The sequence below is a fragment of the Pelobates fuscus genome, chromosome 3 (genome assembly GCF_036172605.1).
Source record: "Pelobates fuscus isolate aPelFus1 chromosome 3, aPelFus1.pri, whole genome shotgun sequence".
NCBI lineage: Eukaryota > Metazoa > Chordata > Amphibia > Anura > Pelobatidae > Pelobates > Pelobates fuscus.
Genome location: NC_086319.1, coordinates 240,910,668 through 240,927,160, shown reverse-complemented (window position 1 = coordinate 240,927,160; position 16,493 = coordinate 240,910,668). Strand labels below are relative to the sequence as shown.

The following is a 16,493-nucleotide window of genomic DNA, read 5'->3' as shown; positions in this document are numbered from 1 at the left end:
ACACTGATTTATTAAACATCGTAAGCCATGGCATCTCGCTCATCTTCCTGTATAGCTCTCTAATGCTGGGGACCTAGAAAGGATCAGGGCAAGTCCATGACCCTAACTGGTACAAAAGTGCATAATGGGCAGGTAACAGTCTCAATGACTAGACATCCCACTGAGGGCAAATGGAAATAATAATAACAATATAATGTGTTTGTTATTATTAACTTTAGAATGCATATTTTGACGTCTATTGTTATGACTATGTAACAATATTGTGATATGTAAATAGAATTGATCTTAGTCAATTTGACATAATTCTATATTGCTCTATATTAGTTAATCTTGACCACAATTATTTTTAATAACGTTAAATAACTGTGTGCTGTCTATTGCACCAATCCGATCTGCGGTTAAATATTAAGTTATTTAGTGTCTGAATTGATATGATACAGGAGTAGAATGCTAGTTACACTGTGTACTAATTGGTGTCCACTCCTCAGAGTCTCTCGGTATTCTTGTTCTGAAATGTGTCCAATTCTTCTGATACCTTTGGACACCTGTCAGCTAGCTGAGCCAGAGGAACATGTGTCCTTGTGCCTGAGCAAGTCATGTCTATGGGTTGGGCTAACAACCCACACAGTGTAAACCCCAATAAATGTAATGGAGCCCACGCCAGGATGTGGATTAGTTTGTGGCCATTTGCATGATGATCCCCAGCCTGTGATACAGACAGAGAGCACAGCGTGTCTTTCCATTTGTGAGAATTGTTAGTGTCTCCTCAAGGTGGGGGTGTTGTTATGTTTGTTGGAGGGAGCAGACTAGCAGTTAAATGGAGGCTCTAACTAGCTCATAACCTCTGCTATCCTTTGGGCTTGAACTTGAGAAGCCCTGCTCCAGGGCAATAAATCACCGGTCCTGGCTGCTGGCACAGCTCACTGCAAGTTCTGCTTCTCGGAGTCCATATGCTGTATAGACTGGACCGGGACAACCTGCATCAGAACCTCCAGGTACTGCATTGTGCTCTGTGCTGATACTGTAACAATGTCCTTCTATAGCACCCAGGCTCTCACTAACACCGTGTGTACCAATCGTATACACCGTATTAACCCCATATTAACCAGCTAGCACCTGCCTGTATTCCCAAAATATCTATCTATCTATCTGTCTGTCTGTCTGTCTGTCTGTCTGTCTGTCTGTCATATTAAATACGCTATGATATTATGTTATGTGGACATTATATATATATATAACATTATTTAGATTTTTTTTTCATGAATGTTTGCAAATAATTTCGATACGCCTAGATGCATGTTTTATGTATAGATATGCTTTGGGGGACACAAAGGAATGCTTTTGCCAAATAAGAAAGTGACATGAGTGGGGTGAAGAATGGGCCCACATTTCGTCTCGGTCGGACATTTCTAAAATGCTCGATACCATAGCAACATTCAACCAGCGATAACATAATGGTTTCATTTCTGATACATTCATAATTCCTTTAGAATACCCGAAGAATGGTCTGTATTAAAATGTTTGTATACGTGTGTGTGTGTGTGTGTATCTATATATAAAACATATAATTACCATTTAACAATATATATATTTAAAAAAAAAAAAATTAATTTATTTGAATTTAGTTTTATTTTAACTAAACCCTGATACTTTATTTAAGATAGGCGACTTTATCATTTCAATCTTTTATAATTTCAATAGATAAGGCTATATTTCCAATATAGCCTTATTTTGTGTAATGCATAAAAAAATAATTTAATGCGGGTAAATATCCCCTAAATATACGTGTAAGTGTTAATCTTCGGTCATTTCTCTAGAAATGAATCTCCATCCACCTCCATTCACTTACATCTAGCAGTATTTTAAGTGCCCCCATCGGGGCTTTATACAGAGTGTAATTTGACAGATTCTGCATGAGAGACAGCATTGCCCCTCCAAGCGGGGAGAAATGAGCTCCTGTCCTCCAACAGAGGGTCAGATCTCCGGCTAGCTAGGAGGAGGTAGATTCCCCAGAATTGTATTCCTCATGCTAGCTTTAAATGCCATAACCAATCTGTCTGTCATTTCTGCCTCAGATCTTCCAGAGATCAGAGAAGGAACTGAAAAAAACCCCAAACCAAACAAACCCACCAAGCAGCTGCCAAAGCCTGTGCAGGTCAGTGAGTATAGCATTCAGCCTCTTACTGTGTGTTTTCTGCAGCCTTCCCTTCCACGTGGAGAGAATTAGAATGGGATCTATGCCTTAAAGGGATAGCATGTGTCTAGCGTAACCCAAAACTGCACTCTTATTGTTCTCAAGTCAGTTTAGTCATTTTAAAGTTTTTTTGTGTGTGTGTGTGCCTTTTTTTTGGCATTGACCTGGCAATGGCTTAGCAATGAGCTCTGATTTCTACAGCTCCAGAAAGAGGACAAGAGGGAGGGTTCATCTCTCACCCAGGGTTCAATCTGGATATAAAACATATAATTACCATTTAACTGTGACATCTCCAGGTGTCCTGTCCACCTATAGTGAGCTCACAGAGCCAGTAGAATAATATTGACACTGTATAGTGAGACCACATAACTCACAGAATATTATGAATAATAATATTAATAATAACACAGTATATTAGGGGGTTCTATATAGTCATATTATAAATACCAAGCTCATCGAATAATATTGTATAGAGGTTTGCATTGTACATTACAGTGGAAAAACTTCTGTTGGGTGGGTCAGGTCTTTAATATTATAATTTCACTGGCTTAGGGGCATTGCATGTCGTGTTAAAAAAATGCAAACATCACAAGTCCCTTTAGACAAAACCAAATCGCCAGGATCGGTCTATGCATGGTGTTTGGATTCAATTTGCTCTGATGTAGAGCTGTTAAGTGGGAAAATGGAAAATGCTCTGCACAATTATAATGGTATCCTTTAAAATGGATGAAGCGAGGAAGCAGAATATTAGATTTGGGGAGAGCAAGGGAGGGTGATCTGGGCTATGTCCAGCTCTATGAATGAGATGCTGTGTGCTCTCAACCTGAATTATATCCTCACTGTTAGTTTAGTCAATTGCCACTTCATTATGTAATGTAGTGCCAGGCTGTTAGAAGTCTTCCCCATAGCATAGATACAAATTATAATACTGAACTAAAAAATGCACACCTTTACAGGCTGAAAATGGGTCTTATTTTTATATCAATCATACATACATGCTTAAAGTGCTCCTTTTTTTACGATATAAATAACTAGAGAGGCGTGGGGCAATCTTTTATTTTCCTAGACTATTTTATTTAATTATTTTTTTGTATTGTTTAATATGCATGAGTAATTTATGCTAAGATACATTTAATATAAAATTAGAAAGAGGTCTCTAGACAAATACCTAACAAAGAACATGTAACAGTGCAGGGATATATAGTGATATATATACATAGATATGAACTTTATTGTACTTAATTAGATACATAGATTGAATATCGTAAAATAGTAATGCATGCATTTTCTTTCAAATAAACTTGAGAAATGTAACATTTCTAGCAATGGCGTTTGTGGGTTGTTGGTTTTTTTTTGTCCAAAATGCAGCCAAATAATATAATAGCAATATTCGAATAATTGGATTTCGTTATATTGAAGAATGTAGTATTAGTGTGATGTTACGAATAAAAATAAAATAAGCAATATTTTTGTTTATTACAATAATCTATCTATCTATCTATCTATCTATCTATCTATCTATCTATCTTTCTATCTATCTATCGATATTTTACATGCCACTCGATGCTATACATAAGAAAATAATTTAAAATTCACGTGAAAATTCACATAAGAACAATAAGCACCTTCCGGTGTATTATAGCTTATTATGCCACTTGTCATGATATACAGATAAAATATGCTGACCATGCCATGTTATTCCGTTTAATGCTAAAAACAAAAGTGCCACTCATACAAAAAATCTGCTTTGCTGTAATTTTCGTGTTGTTTTTATTAATGTATATTTTGAATTATTTTCCATCCTTTCCCGTGACATATCGCGACAAGGGATCTCTGTGGTGTAAACCACATCTCTTGAAATGCAGTCAGTGCGTGGTTCTGGCTGCACTTTGCATGCTGTCTGCCGGCTCCCTTCGCTGGAATAGATTTTATTATCTTTCTGGTTTAATCTGTGAAGCATCAGTTCCCAATGACAGGGAGATTCTTAGAAAGATAACCTTAATCATTATGAGAAACAGTGCTATGGCTGAGTACCACAAGCAAGGTGCACGCATGGCATGGCATCGATTGGGCAAGGAAAGTTCTTTGTATAGAACACTGCTAGTTAGTGATAATAATATTAATAATAATAATAATAATAATAATAATTGTATATCTATATAGACACACACATATATACTATACTATTACCACAGCGTAAACTTGGGACACAGAGAAGCTCAGATGTGTCCAGATAAATGTCCATTCAGATTTACACGTGTACATATAGATGTGACCTTATAGATGTACAGATATGTGTATATAGATTTACAGATGTACCTTGGTTCATATAAAGTATAAACGACTACACAAAATATAAAATGTGTGTAAATGCGCTGTACGTTGATAGATGTACAGATATGTGCAATTTAGTTATATATCTATATATACTTTATATACATACATACGCAAACGTAAATATGGTACTACTAGTTCCAATAAGGTATAAATGTATAATACTATATATATATATATATGTGCAGCCAAAGTACGCATATATTAATATATAATTATAATTCGGTGGTAATTCTGGTGAGCAGATTTTTGTTTAACATTGTTTTAACTAATTATAATGAATATATTTCTATATGTAGACATATAGGTGCTAATGAGTATATGTGTATGGATGTCCATAATGTACACTGATGTTGTGTACGGTTTGTATATTAGTGTGCTCAGTGCAGAGAGATGGACAGGATTGGGTATCTATGATCCGTCACAGCAGATTATAGAAATATAAAACTAGCAGGATTTCTGACAGACGGCTGGGAGAATACAAAGGGAGGGGGGGTGATTTTTTTTCTGTTCCCAAAACCAAACTCAGTTAACCAAATACACAAAGGCCATTATTTCTTGTAGACATGCCTCTCTCGTAAGCCAGTCCCATTAATTCGATTCCTATTTTTCTTTTAGGCAATTTAAATATCGTCAATCCACGTTAATACCTCACTGGCAATTAAACCGTTAACAGTGTATTTCTGGGTATTTTTCCAGCATAAACAGAGCTCAGGAACTGAAATGACTCACACTGGCTGAGTGACTGTCAATCACAATACGAGCAATCCATTGCTATTTTTCAGCTGGGAAAACGATTAGAGAGATGACCCCCCCCCCCCCAAATTGGTCTGTGATCCAGATACCCCCATGCTGTCACCTGCAGCCTAATGCAGAACATTTAGCAGAGCATTTTGCAGAGCCCGTTGCAGAGTTCAGTGCAGAGCATTTTGCACAGCTTAGTACAGAGGCTGTTGTAGAATCTAGTGCATTTAGCAGAGCTTAGTGCAGAGCACGCAGTGCAGAGGCTGACACAAGCCTAGTGCAGAGCGTAATGCTCTCCCTCTGTCCGGCTCTAGATAGAGGCATGCGATAGTTAAGGGTTTTGGATGTTAAATGTTTACATTGAAGTGGAGAAATGTGTCAGTTGAACTGTTCTCAATGGCCTCTGGAGACATTTAACTAAAACACATTTAGTCTGAGCTAGAGGCAGACAAAATACCTATAATCCATTTTCCATCCGAGTGATAAATAACCTGCTAAACTGAACAAGAATAATGGATCGCACAGGACTGCAACCTGTAAGAGTAATAAATACAGCGATAATTGTGATCGCAGCTAAAAACAGCAACCACAGTAAAATAATAATGACATTATGCAATGATATAACTTATTACCCAGTTTGATTATCACACATCAGCATCTGGGCATCAGCAGTGGGAAACAGATAGATTTGGAGCAATTGCCATTTAACCCCTTAAGGACCAAGGATCTGTTATTTCCCTTTATATCAGGACTTGTCCTTAAACGGATTAAATAAATGGATCTATCTGTAGATCCAACACTCATCCCATTGCTCCATGTATTGCCTTGATAGATGGGATTCTATGGGTGTATTGATACAGGGTAGTTGTAAGACAAAGTGCTATAAGTGGGGTAAATATTAGTAGTGACATTACATTAGTTGCCATGGTTATTGCCCTATAGGATGGGAAAGAAAAGAAAATAAAGAGGAAAGAAAAACCCATTCTTATTCCTTGCCACGTTTTGCATGAGTGCTCTGTCTTCCCCTTATAAAATATTACAAGCCCGGTTCACCCATGCAAATTATTTAACATAAATTCGATGCAAGCGAAATGTCCCTGCTGTACATGGCTGCCAGCATGCTTTGCTCTGAGCATTATCCTACCCAGTAATAGCAGCATTCTGTGTAACTGATTGCAAAGCATTGCTCAGCGTATCTGCCTCCCAAAGGGTTAAGTGGGGGAGCTGTGCACCCCACTCTGAGCTGCTCTCTACATACACAATTATCCACTATTTTCCCATGTAGGCTGAACAGAAGTTGTTTTACACAGGAAAGTATTGTGAGCTCTGCCCTGGGCCTTGTCCTCTGTATAACCCTCCAATACTCAGCCCTGGGCTGTTTATACAGCTTTACCTGTACTACTATAGGACCCTGTTAAATCAAACCCCAAGCAAACGTAACCTAATCCTGCCACGATCGCTTTAACTCGGTGCTATTCATGGGGGCTTCTCCTACAGCCCCCAACAAGGGGACACGTAGAAATTCGGACCAGGTGTAGGAGAAACCTCTGGTTAGGAGATCACTCACATCAAAAGAGAACTCAACTAAAACAATTCACTCAAGATCTGTTGGGCTCCATTGTTTTCCATTAACATTTCTGTTGATTTCCTGTTGCTGAATGGCCCTGACCCTTGCAATGTAACTCTCTTATAATCCAACTACTGCACTTCATTACTGGCGTATCGTGTCCGGCTTATGTGGGCTTGGAAACTATCACTGGGAATCGGGATTCGGTTCTTAAATACACATGGCGTAAGAGTGATGTCATTTTAATTTCCTGAGCAGGCAACCCCTTCATTGCTGGAGAGAAGTGAATAATAATGGCATCAGGCGTATCTGATTGATGCCTCCTCAGTCAGACCCACAGTCTCATTTCCCCTCTTATTCCCCTGGCTCTGACACACACACACACACACACACACACACACTACATCAAGAAACATGAGTGTAGTTGTGTACGCCAAGAAACAGTGTAATAGTGTGTAAATGTAATACACACAGAACACACACACACACACACACTGTACATAAAGACACATTTGTGTAATAGTGTGTAAATGTAGTAAACACAGAACACAGAACACACAAACACACAGAAACACACACACACACATTGCACATCAAGAAACATTAGTGTAATAGTGTGTAAATGTAATACAGAACACACAGAACACACAGACACAGGCAGACAGACAGACACACACACACACACACACACTTACACACTGTACATCAAGAAACATTACGGTAATAGTGTGTAAATGTAGTACACACAGAACACACATGCAGGGGGTTATGAATACCATCGGGCAATTCTGGGATATGGTTCAAAATTGAGGCAATGAACAGGAACATTCTGCTGTTTAGCTCCACTTTTAGTAATTGGAACCAAACAAATCTCTTTATGCACAATCTCTTAACAAGTCTTCCGATATTTAATCTTTCTCCCAATATATCTATCTTTTGAAAAAAAAAAAAAAAAAAGATGGGAGTAAAAAGTATAACTTTGGAGCAACTTATTAATGTAGTGCAATCTCCATGGAAACCAGTGGAATGTTTCTGAACTTTGCCCCCGAGCTGATCTTTATGCAGAACATTCTTTGATGAGTTTGGAACGTTTCTGTTCTTGTGAATATTCTATAGTTATAGATCGGAATTTTTAGAGCGCTCCTATACAAAAACCGGATGCCTCATTTAAATGAAGTAAGCCTACACTGTGTTTTCTTATTTTATTTAGTGCAGTTGGTTTTCCAACTCACTAACTTGGCTTTAGTATCAGATCACAGTAAATTGCTATTAAGCGAACTAACCCCTAGAAATTAAATAATCCATAAATATATCCTATATACATCTACCAGATTTTGTTACATTTTTTTACAGTAAAATGTAGCCATGTTTTGGCTGGCTAAGCCTGTTGGGAGTTAGGGTGCCCATGTTTGGCAGTCTCTGCGCTAGAAGCACAGGAATAGAGTCTGGGACAGAATAACTTGTGATTTAAATTGACCAGGTCTAGGTGAAACGTTCACTCTCCCCTCCCAGAGCTGCAGGCTGCCTGGGTGGGATATCAGAATGATCTGTGTGGCATGTTCACCCCCTTGTCTGTCTGTCTATCTGGATGTCTTGGCATTTTATCCCTAGGCCATGCAGCCTCTATATTATTTTATATGGCTCTCAGCTTGAAAACACACACAATCAGTGGGATCCCAGCTCCAACTCCTTCAACTTCAAACACACATAGAACGCTTTCTTTTCTCAACTATTGTTTTTGCTAATTGTACAAACAAAGGCGTCTATTAGCCCTGTCAATTAGGAGCGGGTGGAGTGGGTTTAGTGGTGACATTACCCACAGGGGCTCATCAGATTCCATCTCTAAATCACCTGTGGACATATTGCCCCTTCTTATAGACTCTCCTAGCACAGCGCCCTTAATTCCCATATGTTACCTTGTTGCTTGCACGACAATATGTCTATGTATAAATGTGTGTGTGTGTGTGTTTGTGTGTGTGCGTATATTTTGTTTCTGTTTTTCAATTGAAATTAAAAAAAGGGAAAAATAAAAATAAAGAAATACTTCATAATATTGTATAAATTATTTAATGCGATTTTTGCCCTTTAATGCTAATCCAAACGGAATTTATAATTGCGTGATTAGCACTGTAGAAAATGATATAAAAAGATGTATACAAATAATAGGATTAAATAAACACAATAACCCATTTTAGCCCTGTTAACATCCTCCCAACTGTAAGGATAAATATTTGTCATAGTGTTGTTATCTGCATGTCTTACCTAAACAATCAAGGGACTGCCTGGGGCTGGCTGAAGATTGACATGTTCAATGGTTTGGGCTTTAAAAAAAAAAAAAAAAAAAAAAAAAAAAAGCGATCTGTGTGTTAGTGAGTCACAAAGTCACAGTAGGTCAATTAGTAGCCGCACTATAGCAGATCAGCCCAAAGTGTCACAATGTGTCACAATGGACAAGACAGCTCTTTCCATCCAAACCCCACCTGAGGGTGAGTGAGTAGAGGAGCTCACTGTGCTGGGTACCTCCACTACAATATACTATGGGAATCCTTGGATCACTGTGTGGGATCCCTCCCTCCCTGGTGCTCGGCTTGGAGCAGATGCCCCGGGTTAGTGCTCTTCTCCCGGGTGAGAGCTCCTCTCCCGGCCAGGGCTTGTGCAATGCTTGCCTTCATTTCCTGGCTCTCTGCTGGGGCGGTGACGTCACGGTTCCTGGCGTCGGTCAGACTGGCCAGTGTAGGCAATGCATAGCATCAAAAGAGCAACCTCCCATCTCCCAATATCTCCCAATTACATACTGTCAATCTAGGAGTGCGGGGGACAGGCTGGGGATGGACACTGCAAACTGGACACATTGACCTTTACCAACACTGTCTAGTTACACACCATATTAGAAAACTTAAAAAAAAATAATGTGTATATATATATATATACATATATATATATATATATAAAAATAAATAAAAAAATAACATATATATGTGTGCAAATGAATAATGCATAACGTGTGTATATTAAATCTGAATATTATACTTAGTAATATTATATTAGGTTATTAAATGTATTCATTTTATTTAATAATTTTGTCATTTTAAAATGTTATTTTATAATTACCTATCTATCTGGACAGTGTAGATAAATTAATTTTATTACATGTACATTAACAATTAGATCCGATCTCTTTTGCATTTGATATGTGTCCATAGATATGTCTGCCATGTGTTCTGTGTCTCCCATTTAGGATAGATTGAGATAAATCTGCAGTATTGCATCGCTCCTTTGGGTGTAGTTTTTTTTTTCTCTCCCAGTGTTTGCTTTAATGTGAGCTGCAGCTAATCCCAGCCTTCTTCTTGTGTTTGTTAGCCATTGTGTTGCAGTGTGTACACAAAAATGAAGCTTACAGGTAGATAAGCACAGAGCTACGTTCCATTTATCTAATATCCAAGATTTAAGGTAACTGTGAAAATGTCTCTTACCTGTCCATTTGTTTCCTTCCACTCGCTCATCCTTATGGTCAGGGAGGAGATTCTGAATTCATTTTTAAAATCGTTTCCTTTGAAATACCCTAGCTATAAAATGCCATTTATAAAAAATTTAATAAAAAAATAAAAAATGTATTTATTTTTTTTGCAAACCACAATTACAGCTCCTACTGTGCATGACATGTAAGATATGACTTAGACAATAAATATATAAATGATTTGGACAATTTAACGTTTGGGGCATCTAGAAAAAAAAAGTGATCTATGAAGGAAATGAGTTTCTTATTTATACAAGAACTATCATTCATAAATCGGTGTAAACAACACGAAAGCGACATAAAAGCTGCTTATCTGATCGATTTTGTCTTCTATTCTATATTGTTAGTGATCTATTATTTCCAGTGTTATTAGGAAGGAACTTGTGGGAGGAAATCTATATAATGAGAATTCATACTTTTCTGCAGAACAAAAAATGACTGAGAAAATGAGTTAATATAGAGAGTACAGATCGGGGAGATTAAGAGAGATCAGATTGGGGAAACTCAAATTGAGAAATGGAATGCAGAGTTAGAGACACGGGAAGGACATAGAGTGGTGGACTCAATAAGCAAAGCTGTGAGTGAGTGCATTAACGAGAGAAACATGCAGAAAACTGTTTTTCGAATGTTAGACTGCTGAGACTGAGGTTGATTATTAGAGAGCAGGTTGCAGTGCTACATAGAATGTTGAACAGAGAGCAGATTATAGGGATAGGAGAGGAAAGGGTTATAAAACTGAACAGAGATCGGAATGTCCCATCAGAGTGCTGATATTGTACACATAGTAACAGTACATCATGTCTTAACTAGAGTGCAAAGTAAGACTTCTCTATATTTGCCCCTTGATTGTAGCTGGCTAGCTGCTGTGATATTAGAGCCCATACCAGACTTGGCTACACAGTTTAATCTGTGCGTTAGCAGTCCGCCACTAGGGGGTGCAGTAACTCAATGCACCGAACTACAGGAGGGCTCAGCTCTGCACTGACCGCCAATCAGCGCTCAGCCCTTCACCCCTCTTCCTAGTACTATTAACCAGAACCGGTTTATTTCGCAATTCATCTTATTCTTACGAATCCCTCATTACAGGCAACAGGCGACACAGGTTATTTGCAAAGTAACACACACCATCCAGATATAGCACTCTGTAACAGTAAATGAGAAATATACTAAGTGAAGGAAAAGTGTCAGGTTTCTTCAGAAAATGTGTTCGAACCGGACTGAGCAATTTATCGAAGCAGATCATCAGTTTGCTACACATGTAAACGTAAATAATGATGCACTCCAAGGGAATCATTGATTAAATCCTAGGGTTTATTCAATAAACGGCAAGTTCAAAATTGACTTGGATAAAGTTAGGCAAAAAAAAAAAATTGGACTTGGGGCCAAAAAAAATCTGAGATTCAGAAAAAAAATCAGGTGTCAGCGCACCACATCTACCTGTGTCTAGTGAATAATATTCCACATCACCGATTTAAAGAATGAAGTCCACATTCTACGATCTCTCCATATTATCTACTGGACTTAAATATTAGTTATCGCTGCAAAATGTTAGAGGATTTTTTTTTTTTTTTTACCACTGAGTTTATTTCTCAAAACGTAAAACTATAGAAGAATTGGCAAAACAACCGATTGTGCACATGAAGAAACCCAATGATTTTCAGTGATTATATTTCTCTATTAATTCCTAAACGATTAATAGAACTATATTATAAAGTGAAATAATATAAAGTAACAGAGACATGTCAGAGAAATCCATGTGTGTGTGTGTGTGTGTGTGTTTGGTGTGAGCTGGATTTGCACAAATAGTGAATAATATAGAGTACATATCCAGGGATTTCTCGTTTAGTTTCAGTTTGTCATGTATATTACGCATGTACATAGATCTAATGATGCCATGGAGTACAATAAAGGGAGTTGTAACAATTTGAGGAATTGTATGTGTGCTGATAAAGGGCTATTCTTTGAGGTGCAGGTCTGGTTTCCATGGGGGGCGGGGGGAGACCCTGAGTAGGGGAGGGGCTCAGTCAGGGTGTCCTATTCCCTGCCCTCCTCTGTGACAGTCCCTCCCCTCTCAGTCCTGATGACAGTGGAACCTCCTTAAGTTGTGTCTCGCCACAGCTGTCTGCAAGCATTGAGCCGCCTGGCGCCATCCTGCTACTTTCCTAAAGAATGCCTTCACTGTAAAAAAAAAAAAAAAAATACCAAAAAAAAAAAAAAAAACATAGAGAGAAAACACAAGATTCGATCAACCAGTTCCAACGTCTTTTTTCTTGGATCACATAGCTCCTTCCCTCCAGCTTTGTAGTGTGTGTTGGTGTGTGCTGAGTTTTGCTCTGAGCATGAGCCTTGGCCACTCCAGGAGGTCCTCCTGCTCACCAAGGTGCCACCATCCTGCACATCACTGGGGACAACTTTTGGACATTGAGATTTCTTACTTTTCACTCATATCTCTGCTGCAGATCCTAACCTTGTGCTGGCATTAAAAGAAACTCATGCAATTTTAAAGGACTGGCTTTAATGTGCTGATCTAGTGTGTCCAGGGTGCATCCTAAGAGTTCTTCTTTTTTTTCCTTGTAGGTGCTCTGAGTACAGTGGATACATGTGTTTTTGTCGCTTTTGTTTTTAAACCGTTGGACTTCCGATTATTTTTCATAGTGTGTGTTTGGTGCACACTAAAAAGTCTCAGTGAAAGAGTTATCCAGGTTTGGTGCACATGGAGGTGTCTGCAGACCAGCCCCGGTGGGTCAGCCACCATCACCATCCGGCCGTATTAAATGGACAGCACCCAGACTCCCATCACCTGGGGCACAGCTACATGGACCCTTCTCAGTACTCTCTGCCCGAGGAGGTGGATGTGCTCTTCAACATCGACAGCCAGGTCAACCACGTACCTACCTACTATGGAAACTCTGTCAGAGTAGCGCAGAGGTACCCAACAACACACCACGGTAAGTACCCTCCCAGCACCGGGCCACATCAGGCTGACAGCTAGGGCACCAACCTGCAGGCTCTCACTTGCACATACCCAGGCTTTTAACTCTCATTAATTCGATTTATGTACTGCCATTTGTTATCACATTTCTAGTGTTATTGAAAGAAGCCTAGGATTCAGAAAGGGTTCAAATCAATTGTTATTAATATTTAATAGAGTTTATTATTAAAAAAAAACAAAAAAACAGGGAAATCGCTTGCCCGGCACTTTTTTTGCACACAAATGTATGTATATACTGGTATACTGTCATGAAACAGGTTTGAAAAAATCTATTTATCTTTCTATCTATCTATCTATCTATCTATCTATCTATCTATCTATCTATCTATCTATCTATCTATCTATGTCTGTCTGTCTATCTTTCTCTTCTAAAAACGTTCAATTATTTATAAACATATTGATTATAAAATATCTATTCGTTATTTTTATTTTTTTAACCCAAACTAAATACATTAAAAATACTGTAATACCCATTTCAGTGTGACGGTGCTGCCAAGATTAGTTTCATTTTGAATTATTGGAATGACTTGTTGCTTTCTTGTGAATGCAGCTATATGAATCCAGTTTGTGAACCTGCTGAACAGGGTTGTAGGAAAAAGAATTTCTGTGATCTAGTATTTTCACACTTCTTGTGCCCAGCTTCCTGCACTCGATTGCTTGTCTAAATCCACCCCTCCTCTTCCTTTGCTCGGGTGCAGTACTTACCTGTTGCAAGCACCCGGACCACAGCACTAATTCTGAAAACCACGACAGAATAGCAATCTGTGCGTTATCTAAATCAATATTACTAAACCAGCACACACTCAAATACTACTGCGAATTGGCACTCTGTTTACCTGAATAATCTGTTTAAAAAAAAAAAAAAATGTTTGTTCACTTATTTTGGGATAAGATATTTTATTTGTCGATTTTACATTGACATGTAATAAAGAGAAAATAATAATTTCAAAGTAATGGGATATCACATACGTTGTCATTTCAATAATGCTTTATATTCTACCCATATAATAATACAAATATTACATTGCAACATTGTTTATCAAACGTATTCCTCGCAGGAGATGTTATTCTACAATGTAGCAATACATAAATACAAAATAAAAATGCCCAGAACATGGCTCGGAAGATATGTAATCGACTTGGACATTGTATTCAATTAAAAATCTAGTAATAAATATTGCTGGATAAATATATCCGGCCTGCGCTTTAACAGTTCACTTACAATATCCGAGAGAAGCAATCGTTAGCTATCTAATTCCTGATCGCAGGTTAAATAGCAGCTCAGTTTAATTACATCTTCGTACTTAATAATTTAGCGCAATCGAAAGCGCAATCTGAAGGGAAATGTCACGCATTTATAACTTTCAATAAAGGCTACCAGGATTTAAGGCACAATGATTTAACTGTATTTTATAGACTAAATATATAGTATGTTTTATTTTATAATTAAAAATTGTAAATTAATTAAATTATCTATAATAAAATGTCACTAAACATAATCTCTCTCTCTCTCCCTTTCTCATTTCAAACTTAAAATGAATTAAACTATAGATCAGTTTTGCAAAACACCATATTAATCTGTTATCTGTCTGTCTGTCTATTTATCTATATCTAATCTGCCTACCTATCTCATCATGTCTTGTTTTTGCCCTGTGTATTTATTTAGGGAGTCAGGTTTGCCGCCCCCCTCTTCTGCATGGATGGTTGGATGGCAGTAAAGCACTGGGAGGATCACACCATGGCTCCCCATGGAACCTGACCCCCTTCTCTAAGGGTCCCATCCATCACGGCTCCCCCGGACCCATACCTGTCTACCCCCCGGCTTCCTCATCATCCTTGGCCCCAGGACATACTAGCACCCCTTTAATTACCTTCCCCCCCACTCCACCCAAAGATGTCTCCCCGGATCCCTCTATACCCACCTCTGGATCCAGTGTGTCCAGCCGCCTGGAGGAGAAGGAATGCGTCAAGTACCAGGTGTCCCTGGCCGAGTCCATGAAACTGGAATCCTCTCATGTCAGGAGTAACATGGGTCCACTTGGCCCATCTTCTTCTGGCCATCACCCTATCTCCAGCAGTTACCCATCCTATGTCCAAGACTACAGCCCCGGCCTCTTCCCACCCGGCAGCCTATTGGGGGGTTCTCCAACCAGTTTTGCCTGCAAGTCAAGGCCCAAAACACGTTCTAGCACAGGTAGGATTCTGTCACAACTTTTTATACTTGGTAGTCATTTCTATTGATATATTTGTTTCTTCAGCATCTGAGAACTTGGAACCTTTAGAGATCCACCAAAGCGACCAATCCATTGTCTAATGATGGATCTCAATGATAACTTTCATCACTCACCATATACAGGGGATATCACATTGTTGGTACATAGAGATTTAGGGGAAAAAAAACACAAAGTAGATAATGTCAAAGACCAAAGTAAATAACATCTAGCCATTAAATCATTTATAAAGCGACCTGGCAACATTCTCCACATGGGGAACATTTAATTTAATTGGGGATTAATGCACCTCTTTAATCAATCACAGTACAAGATGACAACCTGCACAAATTAAGAGGAACCAGTGTGACCTCTTCTCTTAACCCATTAAAGTGCATAATGGCCTACAGGGGCTCCCACAGCCCTGCTTGGATATGGGTTCAGTGTAAGCCAACAGGCCATGAAATCAGCATTTAAGCAAACAAGCACAGCCATCTAATGCGAGCACAATCCTTCAATGGCTGTTACAATGCTTACTGTGACATTGGATTCACTGAGCAGCAAATTCACTGCACTCAAATCAAGAAGGGGGGAGGGATATGATGATGTCACCAAACATCACATATTAAATCAGGAAATACATTTTATAGAAAACATCTTACAACCCAACGTCTAAAATTATTATACAATTATAAAAAAATAAAATAAAAAATATATATATATATAAAAAAAAAAAACATGTTGGCCAAAAGGAATATAAACATATAACAGATAGCTATGTCAGCCATTGATTATCATAAATAATAATATTAATAGAACTATTAATAAAGAGTTCATGATTGTCACAGAATGTCCATATATTTAGTGGGAATGGTCTGATAGAATTCTCCTGGTCAGTGTGAAAGTTGAAAAGGCAGAGCCAGCCCTGGGACGAT

At 38.4% G+C, this 16,493-nt stretch overlaps 1 protein-coding gene across 4 annotated transcripts in view; it reads left to right on the top strand.

Annotated features, from left to right (window-relative positions):
* The first annotated feature begins 740 nt into the window (after positions 1-740).
* GATA3 (GATA binding protein 3) overlaps positions 741-16,493 on the top strand; it is a 32,896-nt gene continuing 17,143 nt past the window's right edge. For 2 of the 4 annotated variants that reach the window (XM_063448268.1, XM_063448266.1), the window contains exons 1-2: positions 12,450-13,304; positions 15,015-15,542. In XM_063448268.1, the coding sequence (XP_063304338.1) occupies positions 13,070-13,304; positions 15,015-15,542 (763 nt within the window). In that variant the 5' untranslated portion in view covers positions 12,450-13,069. Of the gene's footprint in view, positions 996-12,447; positions 13,305-15,014; positions 15,543-16,493 lie in introns of those variants that run through there. The other 2 variants (XM_063448267.1, XM_063448269.1) reach the window with 2 other exon arrangements.